The 20,566-nt window shown below is 47.2% G+C and overlaps 1 protein-coding gene across 2 annotated transcripts in view; it reads right to left on the minus strand.

The window, feature by feature from the left end:
* The window catches only part of PCGF6 (polycomb group ring finger 6), a 182,842-nt gene that overhangs the window by 7,537 nt on the left and 154,739 nt on the right, over positions 1-20,566 (minus strand). Inside the window, exon 10 of one of the 2 annotated variants that reach the window (XM_063961959.1) lies at positions 8,910-8,942. The exons of the other annotated variant lie outside the window; for it this stretch is intronic. Within the exon in view, the coding sequence (XP_063818029.1) occupies positions 8,910-8,942 (33 nt within the window). The remainder of the gene's footprint in view (positions 1-8,909; positions 8,943-20,566) is intronic. 2 annotated transcript variants of the gene reach the window in all.

Genomic DNA, 20,566 nt, shown 5'->3' on the forward strand with positions numbered 1-20,566 from the left:
CTAGTGGAGGACTGAATATTGCATGTAAATGTGCCACACCTGCAAATAAATCTGCACCTCCAGTATAAAGGCTAGCCTCCTCTGGAAGGAGACAGAGGACAGAAAGCTGAATTCATTTTTAATCTGTTCTCAAACCAACCTGTAGAAACAGCAGCTTGTCAGCTTACTGATGACAGGGCCGTCTTTTCGTATGGGCTCAATGGGCTCTTGCCCAAGGGCCCCAGGAGTATAAGGGCCCTAGGCTGATAGCTGAGGGTCCCCTCTTTCCAGGGGTACCAGATTTTTGAAAATCGGACTTGGGGAACCGGAGATATCCAACGTGAAAGCAGTGGTCCCCATCAGAGCCTGTTAATTGCTCTTCCCAGCCAGATATCTCAGGTTCTGTCTGACTTAGAGTTTTTCTGAGGGTATAATCCAAAAGCTGGGACTCTCCCCTTTTGCTGGACACTGGCAGCTTGTCTATACTGTGCCCAGAACCAGAGATATCAGCCTTCCAGCAGCTGGTCCCTGCTCCAGCTCCACACGCCTGATATACAGTTTTATATATTCATTGGAGGATTGCTCTGGCTCCTGAACTCTGATCCCCAAGTCCCTAGAACCTTCTGAAAGGTGGGACTCGCTAGTTTTTTTTATCCCATTCAAAACTTAGAAATATATTTTCAGGAACTGGAGATATCTGCAGTCAAGCAAGCTGCCCTCCCACCAGAAAATGATGAATATTAAGCCTACTCCACTATCCACCTCTCCCCTGCGTATTAAACACCCCCTACCACCCCTGAAGTCATGTACCGGGGCCCCTTCATTCAGCCCAATGCCCTCTTCTACAGTTTAGTGTTCTCCCTCCCACCCCATCTGTGCAGTAAAGGAGCAATTAGCAGAAATTACTGCTCCAGGTCCTACATGCTGAGCGGAAGATAGAACACCCCCTACCACCCACGGGACATCAAAGCTGCCGCTGATAGCACCCCCCACCCCTACCACTGGAGGATGGGTAGGGGGCCCAATGCATTGCTGTGCCCAGGGGCCTACACTGCCATTAATACGGCCCTGACTGATGAACAGTAGTTAGAAATGTGTTTCATGTGCTCCAAGCGAAATACGTTTTCCAGACACTATGAAAATCAGTCACCAAAACACATTTTATGGGTCAGAGCATGATTTCGGCTACACTGATGGAGAATGCCTCCTTTTTAAGGTACATGGTGGATTAAAGGCTGTCACGACACTGTCGACATCCATCTCTCCACTATCTGTTGGAAAATGAAAGGGTGGAGGTTTGCTCTCCAGGGTTTAAGACTATTTTTTCCTTGATGGTCGATGTACAATCCTGCTGTATTGTTGTCTGAATGAATCTGTACGGGTTTTACCGGACACAGAAGGTGACATTAAACTACTGATCTGAATCCCAGAAAAACGAGTTTTATGATAAAAACTTACCTTTGTTAAAACTCTTTCTGCGAGGTACACTGGGCTCCACAAGTCTGGACAATGGGGTGTAGAGTAGGATCTTGATCCGAGGCACCAACAGACTCAAAGCTTTGACTGTTCCCAGAATGCACAGTGCCGCCTCCTATATCACCCCGCCTCCCTGCACAGTAGCTCAGTTTTAGTTAACCAGCCCAATGCAGTAGCAGGAAAAGAGACGACAACGGTTAGTAGCCACATACACCACACTCTCACGACAAGAGAAGTGTCATCGGCTAATGCCATATCAACCCAAAGAAGCTAAGTGCGTCAGGGTGGGCGCCTTGTGGAGCCCAGTGTACCTCGCAGAAAGAGTTTTAACAAAGGTAAGTTCTTACCATAAAACTCGTTTTCTGCTGCGGGGTACACTGGGCTCCACAAGTCTGGGCAATGGGGATGTCCTAAAGCAGTTCCTTATGGGAGGGGACGCACTGTAGCGGGCACAAGAACCCGGCGTTCAAAGGAAGCATCCTGGGAAGCGGCAGTATCGAAGGCATAGAACCTTATGAACGTGTTCCCGGAGGACCACGTAGCCGCCTTGCACAATTGATCAAGGGTCGCACCACGGTGGGCCGCCCAAGAAGGTCCAACAGACCGAGTAGAATGGGCCGTAATGTGAGCAGGAGCTGACAGACCAGCCTTCACATAAGCATGTGAAATCACCATTCTAATCCATTTGGCCAGGGTCTGCTTTTGAGCAGGCCAGCCACGTTTGTGAAATCCAAACAAAACAAAGAGAGAATCAGATTTCCAAATAGAAGCAGTTCTCTTCACATAGATACGGAGAGCCCGTACCACATCCAAAGACCGCTCTTTGGGAGACAAATCAGGAGAGACAAAGGCTGGAACCACAATCTCCTGATTAAGGTGGAACGAAGAAACCACCTTAGGTAAATATCCGGGACGAGTCCTAAGAACCGCCCGGTCACGGTGAAAAATCAGATATCGGGAACTACAAGACAAGGCACCCAGATCCGACACTCTTCTAGCAGAGGCAATAGCCAGCAAGAACACCACCTTAAGGGAAAGCCACTTAAGGTCAGCTGAACCAAGAGGTTCAAATGGAGGCTCCTGCAACGCCTCCAAAACCACCGACAAGTCCCAAGGAGCCACAGGCGGGACATAGGGAGGTTGGATACGCAACACACCCTGAGTGAAAGTATGAACATCAGGTAAAGTCGCAATTTTTCTCTGAAACCACACCGACAAGGCAGAAATATGAACCTTGAGGGAGGCCAGACGCAGGCCTAAATCTAGGCCCTGCTGCAGAAAAGCCAAAAGTTTGGCTGTATTAAACTTGGAAGCGTCATAATTGTTAGATGCACACCAAACAAAGTATGAATGCCAGACCCTATGGTAAATCCGAGCGGAAGCCGGTTTCCGGGCCCGCAACATAGTTTTAATGACCTCTTCAGAAAAACCCTTAGCCCTCAAGACGGAAGCTTCAAGAGCGACGCCGTCAAAGATAGCCCGGCTAGGTCCTGGTAGACACAAGATCCCTGAACGAGGAGGTCTGGGCGTTGTGGAAGTAGAAGTGGACGCTCTGACGATAGGCCTTGCAAGTCTGAGAACCAGTGCCGTCTGGGCCACGCCGGAGCTATGAGAAGCAGATTTCCTTTTTCTTGCTTGAACTTCTGAATTACCCTGGGCAGGAGTGACACCGGAGGGAACACGTACGGCAGCCGAAACCTCCACGGCACTGCCAGCGCATCCACGAATGCTGCTTGAGGATCCCTTGTCCTTGCTCCGAAGACTGGAACCTTGTGATTGTGTCGAGACGCCATCAGATCCACATCTGGAAGACCCCACCTTTCCACGAGGAGTTGAAACACTTCTGGATGGAGGCCCCACTCGCCGGCATGCACGTCCTGACGACTGAGAAAGTCCGCTTCCCAATTCAGGACTCCTGGAATGAATATTGTCGGTAGATGGCGTTCTGCCCACTGTAGAATCTGTGAGGCTTCCTTCATTGCCAAACGGCTTCGAGTGTCGCCTTGATGATTTATGTAAGCCACTGTGGTGGCGTTGTCTGACTGTACTTGAACAGGACGGTTCTGAATTAAATGCTGGGCCAGGTTCAACGCATTGAAGACCGCCCGCAACTCCAGAATGTTGATCGAGAGGAGAGATTCCTCCTTGGTCCACCGATCCTGTAAGGAGTGCTGCTCCAGCACCGCGCCCCAACCTCTTAGACTGGCATCTGTCGTCAACAGGACCCAGCTGGATATCCAGAAGGCACGGCCCCTGCACAATTGTTGGTCCTGGAGCCACCAGAGCAGCGACAAACGGCCCTCCGGGGTCAATGAGATCATGCGAGACCTGATCCGGTGAGGCAGGCCGTCCCACTTGGAGGGGGCGAGAATGGAATTGAGCATACTCCACCATGTCGAATGCTGACACCATGAGGCCCAGCACCTGCATAGCCGAATGTATCGACACTTGCGGACGAGAAAGGAAGCAACGAATCCTGTCCTGAAGCTTCAGGACTTTCTCCTGAGACCAGAACAACCTCTGGTTGTGAGTGTCTAACAGCGCTCCCAGGTGCACCATGCTCTGAGCAGGGACCAGGGAGGATTTCTTCCAGTTGATGAGCCACCCGTGGGCTTTCAGAAACCGGACTGTCATATCCAGATGACACAGGAGAAGATCTGGGGAATTTGCCAGCATTAACAAGTCGTCCAGATACGGCAGTATCCTGACCCCTTGACGGCGGAGTACCACCGTCATCACCGCCATAACTTTGGTGAAGACTCGCGGAGCCGTTGTTAAACCAAAAAGGTAACTCCCGAAAACTGGTAATGGATGTTGCCAATAGCAAACCTCAGGTATTGTTGATGTGACACTGCTATAGGAATATGCAGGTAAGCATCCTGTATGTCCAAGGAGACCATGTAGTCCCCAGGTTCCAAGGCCAGAACTATAGAGCGAAGGGTTTCCATACGGAACTTGGAAATCTTCACAAACCTGTTCAATGCCTTGAGGTTGAGAATGGGCCGGGAGGACCCATTCGGTTTCGGGACTAGAAACAGCGGAGAATAGTGCCCCCGGCCCCTCTGAGCAAGAGGCACCTGTACTACGACTCCTGTATCCAGGAGGGTCTGTACCACCGAGTGTAGAGTTTTTGCCTTTGTCCGGTCCAAAGGGACGTCTGTCTAGCAAAATCGATGAGGGGGTCGGTTTTTGAAGGCAATGACGTAACCTCGAGTGACGACTTCCCATACCCAGGCATCTGAAGTGGTCTTCAACCATTCCTGGGTATACCCTAGAAGCCGGCCTCCCACCCTGGGATCCCCCAGGGGGAGGCCCGCCCCGTCATGCGGCAGGCTTATCGTCTTAGCAGCTGGCTGACGGGCAGCCCAGGCTCTTTTGGGCTTCGGCTTACCAGGTTTGGAAGTGCGGGCCTGCTTATGGTACGCCTGACCTTTTGCTTTACCTGAAGGACGAAAGGGTCGAAAGGACGTACCTTTAACCTTCGACACAGAAGGAGCGGTATTAGGTAGACAGGCAGTTTTGGCAGTAGCCAAGTCAGCCACTATCTTATTTAAGTCCTCCCCAAACAGAATAGCTCCCTTGAAAGGGAGTACCTCCAAGGTTTTTCTAGAGTCCAGATCCACAGACCAGGATCTCAGCCACAATATCCGGCGAGCCAGGACTGACGTAGTAGAGGCCTTGGCTGCCAGGATACCGGCATCAGAAGCCGCCTCTTTAATATATCGAGAAGCTGTGACAATATATGACAAGCATTGTCTAGCATGGTCAGAGGAGATTTCAGCTTCTAACTCCAAGGCCCATGCTTCAATAGCCTCAGCAGCCCATGAAGCTGCAATAGTAGGCCTTTGTGCAGCACCCGTGAGGGTGTAAATCGCTTTTAGACAACCCTCCACACGTTTATCCGTAGGCTCTTTCAGAGACGTGACAGTAGTGACAGGTAGAGCTGAGGAAACCACCATCCTAGCCACATGTGAGTCCACTGGAGGAGGTGTTTCCCAATTCTTAGACAGCTCTGGCGAGAGGGGATAGCGAGCCAGCATCCTCTTTTGAGGCACAAACTTCGTAGCCAGGTTTTCCCAGGGTTCCTGACATATATCCACTAGGTGATCAGAGTGAGGTAAAACCTGTTTAACCACCTTCTGATGCTTGAACCTATCTGGTTTCTTAGGAAGCACGGATGGCTCGGGATCATCCGTAATCTGCAGAATTAACTTAATAGCCTCCAAAAGATCAGGAACATCCACATGTGAACTACCCTCCCCATCAGCCGTATCTGAGTCAGAACCTGTGGGGTCAGTGTAGGTGCCGTCCTCATCAGACGAGGTGTCAGTGACAGCAGTGGATTGTGAGGAGACGAGCGCTTGCTTAGAGGACCTCTTGGACTTAGGCGAGGGTTGGTCAGACTTTTTAGTAGTCAAGGACTGGTTCAACTTCTTTAATTGAGCAGATAAATCGTCCGCCCATGGCGGGTTAGCTGCAGGGCCCACATACGGTTGTACCGGCATTGGGGGTCCCATAGGGGGTGTTAGTTTATGAACTAGCGTATGCAGAAGTGTGGAAAAAGCGGCCCACGGTGGGTCAGTATGTGCCTCCGTTGCCACAGTCCCACTGGGGGGCAAGGAGCCCACAGCTGCTATATTCTCCTCATATGTGCCTGTGGCTTCAGCAACACCAGCAGTGTGTTCCGCCCCAGAACCGTTACCCTCAGAAGCAGACATGATATAACTTAGAAACATAGAATTTGTCGGCAGATAAGAACCACTTGGCCCATCTAGTCTGCCCCCTTTTTTTTTTTTTATATTATTTTTATCTCTAACCTTATTTGATCCTTATTTCTTTGTAAGGATATCCTTATGTCTATCCCATGCATGTTTAAATTGCTCTACTGTCTTAGCCTCTACCACCTCTGATGGGAGGCTATTCCACTTGTCCACTACCCTTTCTGTGAAATAATTTTTCCGCAAATTTCCCCTGAACCTCCCCCCCTCCAGTCTCAGTGCATGTCCTCGTGTCCTATTGCTTCTCTTCATTTGGAGAATGTTTCCCTCCTGGACTTTGTTAAAACCCTTGATATATTTGAAAGTTTCTATAATGTCCCCCCTTTCCCTTCTCTGCTCCAAACTATACATATTGAGATTTCTTAGTCTTTCAGGGTATGTTTTGTGATGTAGGCCATGCACCATTTTAGTTGCCCTCATTTGTACAGTTTCTAATGTATTAAAGAAGATATGGCCTCCAGAACTGAATACAGTATTCTAGATGAAGCCGTACCAATGACCTATACAGTGGCATTATTACTTCTTTCTTCCTGCTGCTGATTCCTCTCCCAATGCAGCCAAGCATCTGACTAGCCTTCCTCATTGCCTTGTTACATTGCTTACCTGCCTTTAAGTCATCTGAAATAGTGACTCCTAGATCCCTTTCCTCCTCAGTAGTTTCCAGTATAGTGCCATTAATACTGTATTTAGCTTTAGGATTTTTGAGACCCAAGTGCATGATTTTGCATTTTTTGGCATTAAACTGTAATTGCCAGACTCTTGACCATTCCTCTAGTCTACCTAGATCCTCAATCATTTGTTTTACCCCACCTGGTGTGTCTACCCTGTTGCATACCTTTGTGTCATCTGCAAAAAGGCATACTTTCCCTTTAATGCCATTTGCAATGTCACCAATAAAGATATTAAAAAGCACTGGTCCAAGTACAGATCCCTGGGGTACTCCACTGGTAACATTTCCCTCCTGTGAATGCACTCCTGTGAATGAGATAACACAGTACCATTATCAGCAGCACAATATCCCAAACTCAAACCCCTGCGCAGTGTAGTCAGCACTAGCAGAGATAAAGGAGAGATATGGTGACCAAATCACAGAGAAAAATACGTAATACAGTATATCTTTGTGAAAATCCTATATTAGATAACACCTGACGCACCAAGCCCCCTCAGGTTATAGAATATAGGTATAGCAAGTTGAGTGAAAGACACGAGATGGACAACACTCAGCTATCAAATGCACACACAGAAGGTCACAGTTTGTACAATGCAGAGGTTATTACAGACAATAATACTGCACTGGACTAGCTTACACAGCTATATAACACAGTAGATATTACAGTACACAGTAAGAACTGGATGTATATCACAGGGTAATTGTACTATAAAACCCTGAATAAAAATGCACTCTTTCTTAACTATCACTGTCTAAAAAGGCAGGTAGAATACTTAAGTGTCATGTAAAGGCACAGCGCTGACAACCAGGCGGCTTTAGATAGGAGGATTTGCCTAAGCAGTCCCAGGAACAGTGAACTGAGGGATAATGGCGCCGCAGACACTGACTGGGAGTGAGGAAAAGACAGATATGCAGCTCCAGGGCGGGAACATTTGCGGGAAATGGCGCCCTGGGGCTGGGGGAGGGGCTTCAGGTCTAAGCCTTATCCCCCTTGCTGGCAAAACCACCGGGTACTGTGGGCGATATAAGAAGTGGTTTAGAGAGAAAACCCGACCTGCGCCCATGCCCTGGTGATCTAGTGGGACCGCCTGTACTGCCACAGTGTCCACCGCCAGCGTGCGCGGCCCGCCTCCCACTGACCGCGCCGGATCGCGATAAAGACCGGGTCCCGTGAGCGGGACCCACTTACCACCTCCCGAAGCACGGCCACGCGATCCTGGAGAGCCCCAGCCGTGTGTGTCTAACATGAAGAAAACCGGAGCCTCCGCTGTAGGTACCCGGCAACCAGGGCTCGGGAGTGTACAGCGCCGCTGGGGAGAGCTGAAGCTGCAGCAGTGAATGTCACAAAACATTTACCACCGCTGCTGCCCTTGAAGTCTTCACCTTTTACCTCATAAAAAGCTTTTCTCAGGGCTGCTTGGAGCAGCCCCTCTGTTAAGTGCCTGCTTACTACAGCACCAACTGACAAACTGAGCTCCTGTGCAGGGAGGCGGGGTTATAGAGGAGGCGGCGCTATGCATTCTGGGAACAGTCAAAGCTTTTCAGCCTGTTGGTGCCTCGGATCAAGATCCTACTCTACACCCCATTGTACAGACTTGTGGAGCCCAGTGTACCCCGCAGCAGAAATGAAAGTGGCCACAGGGGAACACAAACACTGGAACGGACTGTGGAAAACAGCAGCCCCTGAGCTGCGGATACAGGCATCTGCCATTACAATTGTCCAGATGTCAAAGTTGAAGGCCCTGTTGAGGTGCTCTTCCCAGGCCCCTAGCAGGCAAGGGCACCAGAAGCCGTCTGCACCCCCCACAAACGATGTAGGAGAAGGCACTTTATTGGTCGCTTCCCTGGTGTGTGGTCTGGTACTGCGGCACCTGCCTGATGGTGCGGTGGCAATGTAAGGCACAAGTCACTATATGTGTCGGAAGTGAAGGGAGCTCCTCAGGAGACATTACACATCGGGAATAGGGCTGCAGAGGTGGTACCAATCAAAGAACCGCTATAGTCACCTCTGTACTGCAGACAACCTTTTTCATCTTGTCCTGTGGGCATTCAAAACAAACTGAGTACTTTTCAGGATGAGGAAGTAAAAGAAGAAGGAGCATAAAATATATATTTTAATATCAGTTTATTTTAAACCTACTGCCCGGGAGTGTACTTAGCTACTCCATCAACAAGTGGACCCTGACACAGTAGTTAAACCAGATATTACCTGCTAGAAATGTACTTTCTCCCATCTAGTGAATAGAAATAATGATTCAACATAAACAACTGTAGCTAATATATTTCAGCAACCTTGCATGGATAGCTTTTATTGTTTATACATTCTGTGATTTTTATTTCTTTGCTCAAGGTTGCATTCTATATAAATTGCTGACCAGAAGCATTATGTCGTCTGAGCAACGCATTTCAAGGATCCGTTACCTAGGTGACTCCAAATTTTTGTCCAACTAGCTATGAAAAGCTCTTGACGTGTTGGACAGCAGTACATTTTGTAATGCACTGCTTTATATAATTTCTCTATTTTCCAGATAATGTACCCTGGTATGGCTTTTCCCTACAACTCACCAGTCGCCAGAGGAGCAGTCTCATTATTTACAGCCACTGGTATAATGATTTAATAGCTTAATGTCTTCATTTGTTTTTGTTATATTATAGATTTATATTCAAAGATGAAAACAACTAGCATAAACATCATGATAAAAATCTAGGTTTTTAACAAAGAGCATTCTTGAGTAAAAGAAGCTTTGATTTTAAATACCACAGCACACAATTTTCTACTGAAGGATGAATAGTCTGATTCTAGACATTACCAAAATAAGTTAAAGAACTTGTAGATGGGGCAAAATAAGCAACAAAGTTGTTTTTTATGCTGCCAACGCAGATAATGCTTAACCAACAACTATTACAACCATTGTGTGCTGGGACTGCAGATGTATCCATTCTAGAGTCACCGTGTAAAGTCTCCTGTTATAGACTGTGAAATAGGAGTGCGCAGCACAGGCCCTGGCTAAGGCTTTGCCGGGAACGTGAATTCATTCCATAACAAAGGTCACCTTCTTCGCTGGTTTGCCAGTTTCCTATTTCAGTACTTTAGCAGACACTGTTCTACAGAAAAACTAATTTTCAAAATACAATACTGGCAACAAGATTTCAACTAAACACACATCATAATTTCAGGATTTATGTAATCTCTTTTGTTAAGAATGCTTTGTGGTCTGGAGTGATATAAATAGAGGACTAGCCACCTCTGTTGACCTTGTGGCTGTCCTGCTGATCTGAAATTTACATATTTAAACTTGCTGATTAGAGACTCACAATCCAAAGGAAGCCAAATGTTTTCAGTTCTATCTTTAAATAATAATTAAGCAGAGAACTGAAGAGAACAAAGTATGATCTGAAGACAGCACATGAATACCAACTAGACCACCACATTCTTGGTACATTGAGTCCTAAAAGCAATGTGACTGAACAAGGTAAAAGTTTCCAATCAATTATGGTCATAATGAAGCACACATACTAATTGGTAATTAATAAATGTGAGGCTCACATGTCCCCAGTGGCAGCTGTAACGGGTTGTGAAACCTTGCTATTGCGTATAAAGCATAGAGACAATTCTAATCCAATGGGTACATAACTGAATTGGTCCCTCAGCCTTTAATGGTTAGGTTATTTTTTTCTGCAAGTCTTTCTTTTTGAATGGATGCTACACTGACAAAGAGCTGCAGTTCACACAGTCTCCACTTGTGTCCAACAACATAGCATGAGACAGTCATAGTACAGGATATAAATAAATTAACTTTCTCGAGGAATTCCCCTCGAATATAACCAACCCAATTCTCACAGTATGCAAGCTACAATAATTGCCTTGTGATTGAATTGGTTTACCTTGATTGCCAAGGTAATAAACCATATAGCCCTAAACCATGCAACTAAAGTGGAACGACCCTACCCCCACCATTACTAACTGATAATACCAGTGTTTAAAGTCATGGGATTGTCAATAGGATTAAGAGCATGACACAGTAGAGCCACTAAATTCATTTATACCACTCTCAGACAGAAAAGAAATGATGCAGGGTAGTTTTGCCAGGATCTGCCTGACCCCCCTTTCACACAGACATGCAAATTACCGAGTCGAGAATTTCGACCCAGCAATTTGCAGATCAACACGGGTATTTTGTCTTTGTGAAAGGGTCGAAATTCCCGGGTCTCCAACCCTGGTAAATTTCTGGGTCAAAGTCCTGGGAATTTCAACCCGGGTTGACCCTTTCACACAGAAAAAGAACCCGTGTGTTTCATGAAATTACCGGGAGGAACTGCGGCACCCGGTAATTTCAGTTTCTGTCTGAAAGGGGTATTATAGAAGAAAATTTGTAACTGCAGCATAATCAGGTAGTGGAAAATAAGATTTTAAACCTACCGGTAAATCTTTTTCTCCTAGTCTGTAGACGATGCTGGGGACTCCGTAAGGACCATGGGGTATAGACGGGCTCCGCAGGAGACATGGGCACTCTAAAGACTTTAGAATGGGTGTGCACTGGCTCCTCCCTCTATGCCCCTCCTCCAGACCTCAGTTAGAGAAACTGTGCCCAGAGGAGACGGACAGTACGAGGAAAGGATTTTTGTTAATCTAAGGGCAAGATTCATACCAGACCACACCATCCACACCGTATAACCTGGAATATACGCAACCAGTTAACAGTATAAACAAAACAGCATCAGCCAACGACTGATCTTAACTGTAACATAACCCTTATGTAAGCAACAACTATATACAAGTCTTGCCGAAATATGTCCGCACTGGGACGGGCGCCCAGCATCCTCTACGGACTAGGAGAAAAATATTTACCGGTAGGTTTAAAATCTTATTTTCTCTTACGTCCTAGAGGATGCTGGGGACTCCGTAAGGACCATGGGGATTATACCAAAGCTCCAGACCGGGCGGGAGAGTGCGGATGACTCTGCAGCACCGATTGAGCAAACATGAGGTCCTTATCAGCCAGGGTATCAAACTTGTAGAATTTTGCAAAAGTGTTTGAACCCGACCAAGTAGCTGCTCGGCAAAGCTGTAAAGCCGAGACGCCTCGGGCAGCCGCCCAAGAAGGGCCCACCTTCCTAGTGGAATGGGCCTTTACCGAATTTGGTAACGGCAATCCAGCCGTAGAATGAGCCTACTGAATCGTGTTACAGATCTAGCGAGCAATAGTCTGCTTAGAAGCAGGAGCGCCAACCTTGTTGGCTGCATACAGGACAAACAGTGCCTCTGTTTTCCTAACCCGAGCCGTCCTGGCTACGAAAATTTTTAAAGCCCTGACTACATCCAGGGACTTGGAGTCCTCCAAGTCTCCCGTAGCCACCGGCACCACAATAGGTTGGTTCATATGAAACGATGAAACCACCTTAGGCAAAAATTGAGGACGAGTCCTCAACTCAGCTCTATCCACATGGAAAATCAGATAGGGGCTTTTGTGAGACAAAGCCGCCAATTCGGACACCCGCCTTGCAGATGCCAAGGCCAACAACATGACCACCTTCCAAGTGAGAAATTTTAATTCAACCGTTTGAAGAGGTTCAAACCAGTAAGATTTTAGGAACTGTAACACCACGTTAAGGTCCCATGGTGCCACTGGGGGCACAAAAGGGGGCTGGATGTGCAGCACTCCCTTTACAAAAGTCTGGACTTCTGGGAGAGAAGCCAATTCCTTCTGAAAGAATATAGATAGGGCCGAAATCTGTACCTTAATAGAGCCTAACTTCAGGCCCATATCCTCTCCTGTCTGTAGAAAATGGAGAAAACGGCCCAGGTGGAAATCTTCCGTAGGAGCATTCTTGGCTGCACACCAAGATACATACTTCCTCCAGATACGGTGATAATGTTTCGCCGTCACCTCCTTCCTAGCCCTTAACAGAGTGGGGGATGACTTCCTCCGGAATACCTTCCCCAGCTAGGATTCGGTGTTCAACCGCCATGCCGTCAAACGTACCCGCGGTAAGTCTTGTAACACACAGGGCCCCTGCTGCAACAGGTCCTCCCTGAGAAAAAGAGGCCATGGATCTTCTGTGAGCATATCCCGAAGATCCAAATACCAGGCCCTTCGAGGCCAATCTGGAACAATGAGTATTGTCTGCACTCTTTTTCATCTTATGAGTCTCAATATTTTCGAGATGAGAGGAAGAGGAGGGAACACATAGACAGACTGAAACACCCATGGTGTCACCAGGGCGTCTACTGCTACTGCCTGAGGGTCCCTTGACCAGGCACAATACCTCCGAAGCTTCTTGTTGAGGCGTGACGCCATCATGTCTATTTGAGGAAGTCCCCAAAGACTTGTTATCTCTGCAAAAACTTCCTGATGAAGTCCCCACTCTCCTGGATGGAGATCGTGTCTGCTGAGGAAGTCTGCTTCCCAGTTGTCCACTCCCGGAATGAAGACTGCTGACAGAGCGCTTACGTGATTTTCCACCCAGCGAAGAATCCTGGTGGCTTCCGCCATTGCCACTCTGCTCCTTGTCCCGCCTTGGCGGTTTACATGAGCCACGGCTGTGACGTTGTCTGATTGAATCAGAACCGGTAGGTCGCGAAGAAGATTCTCCGCTTGCCGTAGGCCGTTGTATATGGCCCTTAATTCCAGTATGTTGATATGTAGACAAGCCTCCTGGCTTGACCATAGGCCCTGAAAATTTCTTCCTTGTGTGACTGCTCCCCATCCTCGGAGGCTCGCGTCCGTGGTCACCAGAACCCAGTCTTGAATGCCGAACCTGCGACCCTCTAGAAGGTGAGTACTCTGCAGCCACCACAGGAGAGACACCCTGGCCCTGGTGGACAGGATTATTTTCTGATGAATTTGAAGATGGGACCCGGACCATTTGTCCAGAAGGTCCCACTGAAATGTCCTCGCATGAAACCTGCCGAAGGGGATGGCCTCGTAGGTCGCCACCATTTTTCCCAGGACTCGAGTGCATTGATGGACTGACACTCTTGTCGGTTTTAACAGGTCTCTGACCATGTTCTGGAGTTCCTGGGCTTTTTCCATTGGAAGAAAAACCCTCTTTTGTTTCGTGTCCAGAATCATGCCTAAGAAAGATAGCCGAGTCGTTGGAACCAACTGTGACATTGGTAGATTTAGAATCCAGCCATGTTGCTGCAGCACTCTCAGGGAGAGCGACACGCTTTTCAGCAACTGATCCCTCGATCTCGCTTTTATCAGGAGATCGTCCAAGTACGGGATAATTGTGACTCCCTGCCTGCGCAGGAGCACCATCATTTCCGCCATTACCTTGGTGAAAATCCTCGGGGCCGTGGAAAGCCCAAACGGCAACGTCTGAAACTGGTAATGACAGTCCTGTACAGCGAATCTCAGGACGCCTGATGAGGGGGATATATGGGGATATGAAGGTATGCATCCTTTATGTCCAGTGACACCATAAAATCCCCCCCTTCCAGGCTGGAGATAACTGCCCGGAGCGATTCCATCTTGAATTTGAACTTTTTCAAGTACAGGTTTAGGGATTTTAGATTTAAAATGGTCCTGACCGAGCCATCCGGTTTCGGGGACCACAAACAGGGTTGAATAGTACCCCTTCCCCTGTTGAACTAGGGGAACTTCGACAACCACTTGTTGTTGACACAGTTTTTAAATTGCAGCTAAAACTATCTCCCTTTCTGGGAAAGAAGCTGGTAACGCAGATTTGAAAAACCGGCGAGGAGGCACGACTTCGAATTCCAGCTTGTATCCCTGGGATACAATTTCCATTGCCCAAGGATCCACGTCCGACTGAACCCAGACGTGGCTGAAGAGTCGAAGACGTGCCCCCACCGACACGGACTCTCTCAGTGGAGCCCCAGCGTCATGCGGTGGATTTAGTAGAAGCCGGGGAGGACTTCTGCTCCTGGGAACTAGCCGTAGAAGGCATTCTTTTCCCTCTACCCTTACCTCTGGCGAGGAATGAAGAGCCCCGACCCCTTCTGGACTTATGCGGCCGAAAGGACTGCATCTGATATTGAGGTGTTATCTTTTGCTGTGGGGGAACATAAGGTAAAAAAGTAGATTTACCCGCGGTAGCTGTGGAAACCAGGTCCGCGAGACCTTCACCAAATAAAACCTCACCTTCTAAGGCAAAACTTCCATATGCCTCTTTGAGTCGGCATCACCCGTCCATTGGCGGGTCCACAGGGCATGCCTAGCAGAAATCGTCATGGCGTTGGCTCTCGAACCTAGCAGCCCAACGTCTCTCTGAGCGTCTCCCATATATAAGACTGCATCTTTAATGTGACCTAAGGTCAATAAAATGGTATCCCTATCTAGGGTATCAATGTCTGCTGACAAGGTATCTGTCCAAGCTGCTACAGTGCTACAAACCCAAGCCGACGCTATTGCCGGTCTGAGCAAAGCACCCGTATGTGTATAAATTTATTTTTAAGTAGTTTCCTGTCTGCGATCAGCAGGATCCTTGAGGGCCGCCGTGTCTGGAGACTGTAGCGCCACCTTCTTGGACAAGCGCGTTAAAGCCTTGTCCACCCTGGGCGATGATTCCCACCGTACCCTGTCCTGTGCAGGGAAAGGATACGCCATAAGAATCCTCTTGGGAATCTGCAGTTTTTTGTCTGGAGTTTCCCAAGCTTTTTCAAATAACGCGTTCAGCTCATGAGATGGGGGAAAGGTTACCTCAGGTTTCTTTTCCTTAAACATGCATCTGGACAGAGGGGTCATCTGTGATATGCAAAACATCTTTTATTGCAATAATCATATAATGAATACTTTTAGCCACCCTTGGGTGTAACCTCGCATCATCGTAGTCGACACTGGAGTCAGAATCCGTGTCGGTATCAGTGTCTGCTACTTGGGACAGGGGACGTTTCTGAGACCCTGAAGGGCCCTGTGACACAGTCAAAGCCATGGATTGACTCCCTGTTTTATCCCTGGACCAATCTCTTATGTAATAAAGCCACATTTGCATTTAAAACATTTCACATATCCAACCAATCAGGTGTCGGCGTTGCCGACGGAGACACCACAATCATCTACTCCACCTCCTCCTTAGATGAGCCTTCCGCTTCAGACATGCAGACACCCCCACACACTCAGGGATATATCTATATGGAGACAGTCCCCCAATAAGGCCCTTTGGAGAGACAGAGAGAGAGTATGCCAGCACACACCCAGCGCTTTTTCACCTGACACTGGAATAAAATCCCAGCCAGTATAGCGCTTTTATATAAATATATATATATATATATATACACACTCACTGCGCCAATTAAATGTGCCCCCCCCCCCTCTTCTTTGCCCTCTGTAACCGTGTTCAGCAGGGGAGAGTCCGGGGAGCCAGCTTCTCTGCATGGAGAAAATGGCGCTGGTTAGTGCTGGAGGATCAAGCCCCGCCCCCTCAGCGGCGGACTTCGGTCCCACTCAAATTATTATACTGGCGGGGGTTTATTAATATACTGCCTCCGCAGTATCTACTCTAAATGCCAGTGTCCCTTGAGGCTTATATTGCTGCCCAGAGCGCCCCCCCCCTGCGCCCTGCACCCTTACAGTGCCCGCTGTGTGTGTGTGTGGGAGCAATGGCGCGTTACCTCAGTGAAGATCTGAAGTCTTCTACCGCCTTTGAAGTCTTCTTTTCTTCTTAATACTCACCCGGCTTCTATTTTCCGGCTCTGTGAGGAGGACGGCGGCGCGGCTCCGGGACGAACGGCGAGGGTGAGACCTGCGTTCCGACCCTCTGGAGCTAATGGTGCCCAGTAGCCTAAGAAGCAGAGCCTATCATTTAAGTAGGTCTGCTTCTCTCCCCTCAGTCCCACAATGCAGGGAGCCTGTTGCCAGCAGTGCTCCCTGAAAATAAAAAACCTAACAAAAATTATTTTTCAGAGAAACTCAGTAGAGCTCCCCTGAGTGCATCCAGTCTCCTCTGGGCACAGGATCTAACTGAGGTCTGGAGGAGGGGCATAGAGGGAGGAGCCAGTGCACACCCATTCTAAAGTCTTTAGAGTGCCCATGTCTCCTGCGGAGCCCGTCTATACCCCATGGTCCTTACGGAGTCCCCAGCATCCTCTAGGACGTAAGAGAAATAATGGGTTCCACAGTGTACCTGCTTTTTGTGTCCACATATATATGGTTTCCTAGAACATGTAAATAATTAACTTATACAAAAGAGAGCAACAGAAGCAGCTTTCACTTCCCAGTTCAGCTCTAAGCAGTGTTCAATTTCCTCATCTGTCACAGATGACATTGCAAGAGACCAAAAGAATGCTATTTATTGGTACACAAAAAACAGTGTGAGCGTGAACATGTGTCTGGTCAGAAAAGAATAGAACGGCTTTGTTATAAATTATGATGCCAATATCAGCCGCAATCGTAATATTTTATGGTTAATCTTGCAGATGGTGCAAATGTGTTCGGCAGCGCAACCCCAGTTAGCTGTAGAATTGCTATTATATGGAGGTTATGAGCCAGAGAGGCCCAAATCTGCACTAAAGCTGTCAGCTACACAACAGATGACTGCTTACACTGCAGCTACAGCGGGGAGAGGGGTGCTTGATGTGTGCGTCCTGGTATTGTAATGGACATTAATCTGAATGTATTCAACGGAACAGTACTGGGAAATGCAATTAAAATATAAATAGGAAGGAAATGGAATCTTTTATTAAAGGAATAACATGAACTTAACAAATGAAAACTACTAACCAAGTGAGTTAATACATATATTTTCAGCCTGGTAACGCTAAAAACATTTAAGACTGGAGGTAATTTAGATCTCTATGACCAGACCTATGTTCGTGGTTTTGCACTGTGGTGGGTCTGCAGAATTATTTGTACATTTTTAAATGTACGTCATCAGTATAATTCCACGTATACAGACATGCTATTTGAATTGCATAGACACAAATCATGAAAAATGTAACTTTTCATAAATCCCCAGTGATGTCACATTGTAATTTCCCGTGACAATGAGGAAGCACTCCAGTCTTGCCCCTTTGTAGTATTCAGTTCTGAAAGTTGCTTTTGCACATACAGAGGGATGGGGCCTGTTCTTCACAGCTGCATTTCAGAGATGGGGTCTACACAGTAGCACTAGTTCCTAAATCCATGATGATTTCTAAAAACATCAATCTGATCAGTGGAAGGCCTAATATGACTCTTTGAAAGGTCATTTTGCAAAAATGGGTTTAACAAGGCAGTATATAACGTGCTTTCAAAGTTTAAAGTAGTATCCAAAATCTAGGGATTTGCATGACAAAAGAAAAAAACTTTCAGTAAATACACTAAAGGGGCTGCTAGATGAGAAGTCTAACACGTACGTTAATATGTTGGGCAGAATGAGTTGTGCAGCAAATTATTCTTAAGGGGGGTACACATGGTGATATGTGTGCTGATGAAGGGGGGGGGGGGGGGGGGGGGAGTTAGATGAGAGGGGGTGGTTGAGCAGCTCACTTCACACAGCGGTGAAGTGAGCGACCTGACCAGATTTATTTATTTATTAACAGTTTCTTATATAGAGCAGCATATTCCGTTGCGATTTACTATTAGAACAAGAGTAATAGAACAAAACTGGGTAAAAACAGACAGACATAGAGGTAGGAAGGCCCTGCTCGCAAGCTTACAATCTACAGGGAAATAGGCATTGATACACAAGGATAGATGCTACCTATTACATAATGGTCCACCAGACTGCTAGGTTCTTAATGGGTTGTATGATATGATCACCCCGCAATATTGGCCAAGTGTCAGGAGGGTGTGAGAGTAAAGAGACAAAATATGTGATGTTATGTATACTGTACAGAGAGGATGTAATTAGATAGGGAAGTGCTGAAGGTTATGTGGGTGGCTCTGGAATTTGATAGGCTTGTCTGAAGAGGTGAGTTTTCAGGGAACGTTTAAAGGTTTGGAGACTAGAGGCGACTCTTATTGTGCGTGGGAGGGCATTCCACAGAGTAGGTGAAGCCCGGATAAAGTGCTGTCATTTTGAGTGTGAACAAGTAATGCGTGTGGATGAGAGATGAAGATCTTGTGCAGAGGTCGGGTAGGGAGATATCTTGAGATGAGTGAAGAGATGTATGTTGGTGCAGTTTGGTTAATAGCCTTGTATGTTAGTAAAAGTATTTTATATTTAATACGGTAGAATACTGGTAACCAATGGAGGGACTGACAGAGCGGATCGAGTGGATTGTGCCAATCTAGTGTCAGCGATAGCGACGCGCGGAGCCACGCATCAATATCGCTATGGGGCATACACAGGGAGCGATGTGTGCTTCATTTCTAAGCAATCTAGTCAGACTGCTTAGAAATTAAGCAAAAATCGCTCCGTATGTAGCCCCCTTTATTGACCAGCATATTTCACACAATGACCAGCTTATTAATGCTCAGTAATACTACTATGTTCATTTCTACTGTCTCATTTCAGTAGAGGAGTCTACAGGACGAGTGTATTATAAAATGGATTGATGAAACTTTGTATAAGAGGAATTATAAGTAAATAGTAAAGTGGAATAGCAAATAGATTATTGGGCCAAGGTAGAAAAAGGGCATTATGGGGGTGAAGTGTAGAGTCCTTAAGGTGTGTACACATAGAGAGACTTCTTTCGATTTTGACTATATAGTCAAAATCGGAAGGAAAGTTAGTGCAAATGGCAAGGTGTTAGCCACCTTGCGATCCTGATGCGCACTCACGCGGGGTCGGTATCGCAAGGCTAGATATACTGTGCAGGCAAGTCAATCTTGACTATATAGTGTACTATCTAGCACAAAGTATAGTCCAAATTGGCACTTAGTCCAAATTGTACATAGTCAAAATCGCTGCTTCTGGGCTCTAGGGGAGTTCAAGGAAAATCGCATAGTCAAAATCAGGCATAGCAAGGATCTCACCGCGTGTATGCACCTTTACATAGAGATATGATTCTGGCCAGTTAGACCTCTATCACTTTTTTACTTAATCATAAAATTAAGGCTAATGGACACAACATTAGGATTTTAATTACCTACCGGTAAATCCTTTTCTTGTAGTCCGTAGAGGATGCTGGGGTCCACATTAGTACCACGGGGTATAGACGGGTTCACTAGGAGCCATGGGCACTTTAAAAGTTTAATAGTGTGGGCTGGCTCCTCCCTCTATGCCCCTCCTACCAGACTCAGTCCAGAAACTGTGCCCGAGGAGACGGACAACTTCGAGAGAAGGATTTTACACAGAAAGTGGCGAGATTCACACCAGCTCACACAAACAAGGCAAACCAAGATAACCTGCTCGAAAACTCAGCAACAGCTGAATAACATTACTGAACCAAGTAATAACGCAGTACTTAACCAAGAACAAAGCAGTACTGAATCAAGTAACCACTGCAGGATAACGAAGCGCTGGGCGGGCGCCCAGCATCCTCTACGGACTACGAGAAAAGGATTTACCAGTAGTTAATTAAAATCCTATTTTCTCTTACGTCCTAGAGGATGCCGGGGTCCCCATTAGTACCATGGGGATGTACCAAAGCTCCCATAACGGGAGGGAGAGCGCGGAGGCTCCTGCAAAACTGACTGACCAAACTTAAGGTCCTCAGAGGCCAAAGTATCGAACTTGTAGAACTTTGCAAACGTGTTCGACCCAGATCAAGTAGCCGCGAGACACCCCGGGCTGCCGCCCAGGAAGAAACCACCTTACGAGTAGAGTGGGCCTT

This window comes from Pseudophryne corroboree, chromosome 3 (genome assembly GCF_028390025.1).
Source record: "Pseudophryne corroboree isolate aPseCor3 chromosome 3, aPseCor3.hap2, whole genome shotgun sequence".
Classification (NCBI taxonomy): Eukaryota; Metazoa; Chordata; class Amphibia; order Anura; family Myobatrachidae; genus Pseudophryne; species Pseudophryne corroboree.